This window comes from Rhea pennata, chromosome 1 (genome assembly GCF_028389875.1).
Source record: "Rhea pennata isolate bPtePen1 chromosome 1, bPtePen1.pri, whole genome shotgun sequence".
Classification (NCBI taxonomy): Eukaryota; Metazoa; Chordata; class Aves; order Rheiformes; family Rheidae; genus Rhea; species Rhea pennata.
The window spans coordinates 86,605,656-86,611,089 of NC_084663.1; the positions used below are offsets into that span (position 1 = coordinate 86,605,656).

The following is a 5,434-nucleotide window of genomic DNA, read 5'->3' on the forward strand; positions in this document are numbered from 1 at the left end:
TGTGGGTCAGGGAAGGCCAGGCTCCTGTCCATCTCTGCTGACAGCTTGCAGCAGGAGATAATGCACTCACTGGTAGAGGACTGGCACTTGCTTGCAAGAGATTTGCAACTCAGCAGCTGCACTGCAGCTGCCCCTCTTTCTGCACAGGCAGGGCTGTGCTTTATTCTAACCACTGCTTGGTAGCAGAGGCCTCAGACATGCCCCAAAACAGCTATTTCTTTCAGGACAGTTCAGTTTAAAATAAACTATGTAAATGAAAAATTCACCTCTTCCACTGTAAGGCATTTCTAGTATTAAGGGAGGAAGAAGAAAATCAGTTCCTAGGTTTTGTGCCACTTTGCCAAATCAAATGCAAAGTTAACTGCTCAGCACTTCCTTCTTCATGCTCCAGACAAGCAGCAACAAGCCTGCAAAACCAGGTGATGCACAGAAGAGCAGAGCTGCCTTCCACTCAGCAGCCCTCTGCACTACACCTTACTTTGGCTCAAGGGCAGGAGTCTCACCATTTACAGCAAGCACTAGTCTACATACCACAGCTCCATTTGCTGCAGCCCTGGACTCAGTGCAGCCAGATGCTTACAAGATCTGGTGACTGTATTCCATGACTGCTCCATGCCTACACATGACCAAAGTTGTCCCAAACATTTCTTGTGGCATTCTCCAAGCCTGTGCTGCCTGGGTTTTCAGTTTTAGGATGCCATCAGCACACACTAAGCAATGCTCTAATGCTATGGAGTAGCTGGTCCGACAGTTGGAGCCAGGTTGGTAGGGCCCATCTTAAAGCAGGCACACAACATTTGCTGACTACCCCCCCTTCCCCTATTTTCACATTGACAGACAGACAAGGTGTTTCAGATGGTGATCACTTTATTGATGTAAGGTGGTACAGAAACAGATCAGTTTCTATCAGCCTCACCATCTCCCCCAGGCTCAGGGGCAAGTTGGAGGAGTGGGGGAGGCAGAAGGGAACAGAACTGGCCTCTCACTGCAGGCTGCAGAGCTAAGTGGTGGTGAAAAGGGCAGGGTCTCTAGCACAGGAGAGTCCTGCTTCTCCAGGCAGCAGGGGTGGGGGTGGGTCTTGTATTTGTGGCTCACTCCTTGGATGCCATGTGGACCATCAAGTCCACAACACGGTTGCTGTATCCATACTCATTGTCATACCTGGAGGCAGAAACACAAGAGTTGAGCTGTCAGGACTAACCTTTCTTGCATCAACCTTCCTACATAGGAATACTGTTTCTCCACCTCAGCCTAGAAAAGGGAAGCAGAAGGCTTCCCATCTCATCTACCCCCAAGAAGAAAAACAAGCAGCATTCTATTTACTCTCCCATAAGGGAAGAAAAAGGCTGCAACTCTTTCAGATATGAACCGATCTCACTATAGAGACATTAGGTGTTGGAACCATCCTACTCAGCAGCAGCGTATCTCAGCATGCAATGCCAGCTGGTGGTGGACACAAGACAATAACCCTCCCCCCCACAATCTTCAACATAACTGGCAGCTCCTACCATCCCACCAAAAGATCAAGTGTTCCCTTCCACACACCCCCAGCTGCACATACCAGGAAACCAGCTTCACAAAATGATCATTCAGTGCAATGCCAGCACCCGCATCAAAGGTGGAAGAATGGCTATCACCATTGAAGTCGCAGGAGACAACCTGGAAGGAGATTGTAACTCAGTCTTCTACCTCACAGATGATAACAGCCTAACCCAGGAGTGCCATAAACAGAATCCCAGCAAGGCAGCTCCCAACAGAAAGATGGGTGCTACCAATCACAGGCTGAGATTGAAAGCCATTTACCTGGTCCTCTGTGTATGCCAGGATGCCCTTCAAGGGCCCATCAGCAGCAGCCTTCACTACCCTTTTAATGTCATCATACTTGGCCTAAAAATAGAGAAAGTTAAGAGGATCAGATCCCAATTCACACAAATATGTATCAGCTGTGCTAGGGAAATGGGAGCTACAGTCCAGATACTGGGAGCAGCACAGCAGATGCTATTCTTTCTATTAAGACCAAATCTTCCTAGGGAAGAGGGAGACATGGGGGGGGGGGGCAATGCCAGATAAGAGGAATTCAGAGAAAACAGGGCAATTTTGGAGGTTGCTAGTGCTCCACAACACTTACTGGTTTTTCCAGGCGGCAGGTCAGGTCCACTACAGAGACATTTGGAGTTGGCACACGGAAAGCCATTCCAGTAAGTTTCCTATGAGATTAAAAATCAGAACAGTTAGCACCTCTCTGCCAGCCCTCCATTCTGCTAGGAATGGGTCAGAACCAGCTATCTCCTGACACCCAAGAAGGGGTGACACTCACCCATTGAGCTCAGGGATGACCTTCCCCACAGCTTTAGCAGCTCCAGTGGATGCTGGGATAATGTTCTGGGCAGCACCTCTGCCATCTCTCCACATCTTCCCAGAGGGGCCATCCACTGTCTTCTGTGTGGCTGTGATGGCATGGACAGTGGTCTTGGAGAAAGAGAGCACAGATAAGAATATAGCCAATACTATCTGGGAAAAAAAAAATCCCAAACACCACCTCCCCATCCCAATGCTGGGAGGACACCTCTCTTACTGTGAGAGCTAATATCCCTCAAAACGCAAAGCCTGTGAACAAATACTACTCTTCTCGTGAGCAGACCTGGGGATTAGACATCCTTCTGAGCAGCAGGCTCCAGACCTACCATAAGACCCTCCACAATGCCAAAGTTGTCATGGATGACCTTGGCCAAGGGCGCCAGACAGTTGGTGGTGCAAGATGCATTGCTGAGGGGGAAAAAAAGGCACACATCAACCAGAAGCAACGTGTCTACACAAGGAAGATTAGACCCCACGCAGCTGATGAAAGTTCCAAACCACAGATTATCCTCCTCTCTCCTTACCTGACAATTTTCAGAGACTTGTCATACTTTTCATGGTTGACACCCATCACAAACATGGGAGCATCAGCTGAGGGAGCAGAGATGATAACACGCTTAGCACCACCCTTCAGGTGAGCCTGGAAGAAGAGAAGGAGATTAACTAACCCAGAATACCCCAACAGCTTGGGGAACATGATACTTCTTCAGACACCCTCCCAGTCACATCTTCCATGCCCCAAAAAAACGCATGGTGATGTGCCCCACAGGCAGAAGCAGCAAGTATCCTTTTCCTGCATACTGTTGTGACCTACTTACGCTAGCCTTCTCTGTGGTGGTGAAGACACCGGTGGACTCCACAACATATTCAGCACCAGCTTCTCCCCACTTGATGTTACTGGGGTCACGTCTGAGGAAGGACAAAACTGTAAGAGGTGCTGAGACACCTGCTTTCACTCTCCCAAGGGATAAGAGGCATACTTACTCCTGGAAGATAGTGATGGCATTCCCATTAATCACAAGTTTCCCATTCTCAGCCTTGACAGTGCCCCGGAAATGACCATGAGTAGAATCATATTTGAACATGTAAACCTAGTGAGAAGGAGGGGGGGGGGAGGAGAGATTAGGTATCTTAGCTACAATCTCCCTACTACTTGCTTGACCACAGTGCAATCACAGCTCCCTGTCTTCTCCAGTGAGCTTGTTCAACTGCTGCTCTGCCAAATCTGCCAGGGCCCGTATCTCTATGCTTTGTATCTCTCATTCCACCCACAGCCAGCATCCACAGGGAGTTGCTAGAGGAGAGCGCTAAGGGAATCTGCTGCCCCACTGAGACGCAAGGTGCACAGAAGACCTGGAAGGGACACCATGAGGAAACTCACCATGTAATTCAGATCAATGAAGGGATCATTGATGGCCACCACTTGAACTTTGCCAGAGAGGATGGCAGCCCTGGTGACCAGGCGGCCAATACGGCCAAATCTGCGGAGAGATGTACGGATAAAGAGAAGTAGTGAGGAGGCTGCCTGGCTGGGCACTGCAGGGCATAAAACCTCCTTGCTTCCCTCTGGGACATCGGCTGCTGCCTGCCCAGAGGGGCAGAAGGAAGCCCATCGGCTGCGTCCAAAGGCTAAGGAGCCGCAGTTAAAGATTAAGAGCGACCCCTGCTTGGGGCAGCCGCGCAGGAAAGGTCAGGCACTAAATTTACTGCGGGATCTGGTTACTCCTCAGCACGGTGGGAGAAGGTCACATTCCCCCGGGCCCCCGGGACACACGATCCCCCCCCCTGGCAGCCATTCAGCGGGGAGCCGCCAGCCGGGTCGCGGGGAGCCCCGGGCCGGGCCGGCAGGTCGCGGCGCTCGCCGCGCCAGTGACTCACGCCGGCTGTGCCGGGGGGGAAAGGGGAAGTGACTCAGCAGCGCGCCCTCCCCGCCGCCGCCGCGCCGGGGCACGAAGGTGCTCGGCGCCCACGCGGCCCCGCGCGCGTCCGTGTCCATGGAGGCGGCCCACGCGCGCGTCCTTGGCGCCACCTTGAGCCTCCCCCGCGCGCGCGCTCCCCTTCCTTCCCCCCGCCCCACCCCCCCACACTCACCCGTTGATTCCGACTTTCACCATCTCGCTTCTCAGGGATGTTCCTGCGGGCAGAGAGCAGCGCTGAGGCGCCCCGCGCGGAGCCCGCCCGCCCTTCCCCGAGGGACCAGCTCGGGGCTCGCCCCGCCGCCGCCTCCATCTTGCCGCCTTTGTGCCCGGGGGCGCGCGGCCGCCACGCGGCCCCGCCTCGCCCCACCCCGGCGGCTGCTGGACGGCGGCCCCCCCACGGACGCGACCCTGCACCATTCCTATTCCTCTCCCTCCTCCCCCCCCCCACCAAAAGCCCCCCCACCATCACCCACCCACCCCCCCCTTACCTGCTGCCTACAAGCTACCCCTGGTGCGCAGTGAGAAGGTGGCGCCGCGCTGCGCCGCCGCCCTTTATAGCGGCGCGGGGGGGAACTGGCGGGTCCCGCCCCGTCGGGCCGGCGCCGAATGGGAGCGCGGGGGCCGGGCCGGGCTACGTGCGCTCGGGGGCTGCGGAGCGGCGCTCCCCCCCTCCTTCCCCGGTCCACTGCAGCGAGCAAAGGTCCCCACGGTTGCCGCCCCCCCCCTTGGGGCTGCAGTGGGGCTCAGCTGCGGTCGGGGGTGCAGAGCTCCGCGGGGATGGAGGGGGGACGTGGGGAGGAGGCTGTGTGGGGAGAGTGCCCGGTCCTGCCGTGCTCCAGCCCTTGGTGCACTGCTGCTGTGCAGCATGAGGAAGAGGAGGCCAGGGGATGCTTGGCCCTAGAGGAAAGTGGGGCTGCAGGGGTGCGTGGGTGCACCTGGCATGCGCACCCATGCTCGAGGCCCCCCAGCATCCTCCTGGGAGGGTGCGCGCAGCTCCTTGCCTGTGCACGGTAGCGAGCTGGCCCTCCCTGGGGACGAAGGGAGGCTACGTGACCACAGCAGCCCCTCTGTTTGGGGAGGCTAGAAAGGAGCCTGGCGTGGGGTTTGGCCTCTTGCTAGCGAGGGGCTGCTTCCCCCCCAGGCACGTGGCTGCGCAC

At 55.8% G+C, this 5,434-nt stretch overlaps 1 protein-coding gene across 1 annotated transcript; it reads right to left on the bottom strand.

Moving 5' to 3' along the window:
• Positions 1-849: 849 nt before the first annotated feature.
• GAPDH (glyceraldehyde-3-phosphate dehydrogenase) lies at positions 850-4,826 on the bottom strand. The gene is made up of 12 exons (XM_062594698.1): positions 4,766-4,826; positions 4,450-4,492; positions 3,740-3,839; positions 3,343-3,449; positions 3,177-3,267; positions 2,883-2,998; positions 2,685-2,766; positions 2,318-2,469; positions 2,129-2,207; positions 1,804-1,887; positions 1,562-1,659; positions 850-1,161 (listed from the first exon to the last, which is right to left on the bottom strand). The coding sequence occupies exons 2-12, from the start codon at positions 4,470-4,472 to the stop codon at positions 1,092-1,094; spliced, it is 1,002 nt and encodes a 333-aa protein (XP_062450682.1). The 5' UTR covers positions 4,473-4,492; positions 4,766-4,826; the 3' UTR covers positions 850-1,091.
• Between the last annotated feature and the right edge of the window lie 608 nt (positions 4,827-5,434).

What these genes read in the sequence shown, in the direction of transcription:
- GAPDH (XM_062594698.1), bottom strand. Translation starts at nt 4,472, where the DNA reads ATGGTGAAAGTCGGAATCAACGG. An exon ending in TCATTGATCTGAATTACATG is followed by an intron (nt 3,450 to 3,739) that starts GTGAGTTTCCTC and finishes CCTTCTCACTAG; the next exon opens with GTTTACATGTTCAAATATGA. An exon ending in GTCATCCCTGAGCTCAATGG is followed by an intron (nt 2,208 to 2,317) that starts GTGAGTGTCACC and finishes TTAATCTCATAG; the next exon opens with GAAACTTACTGGAATGGCTT.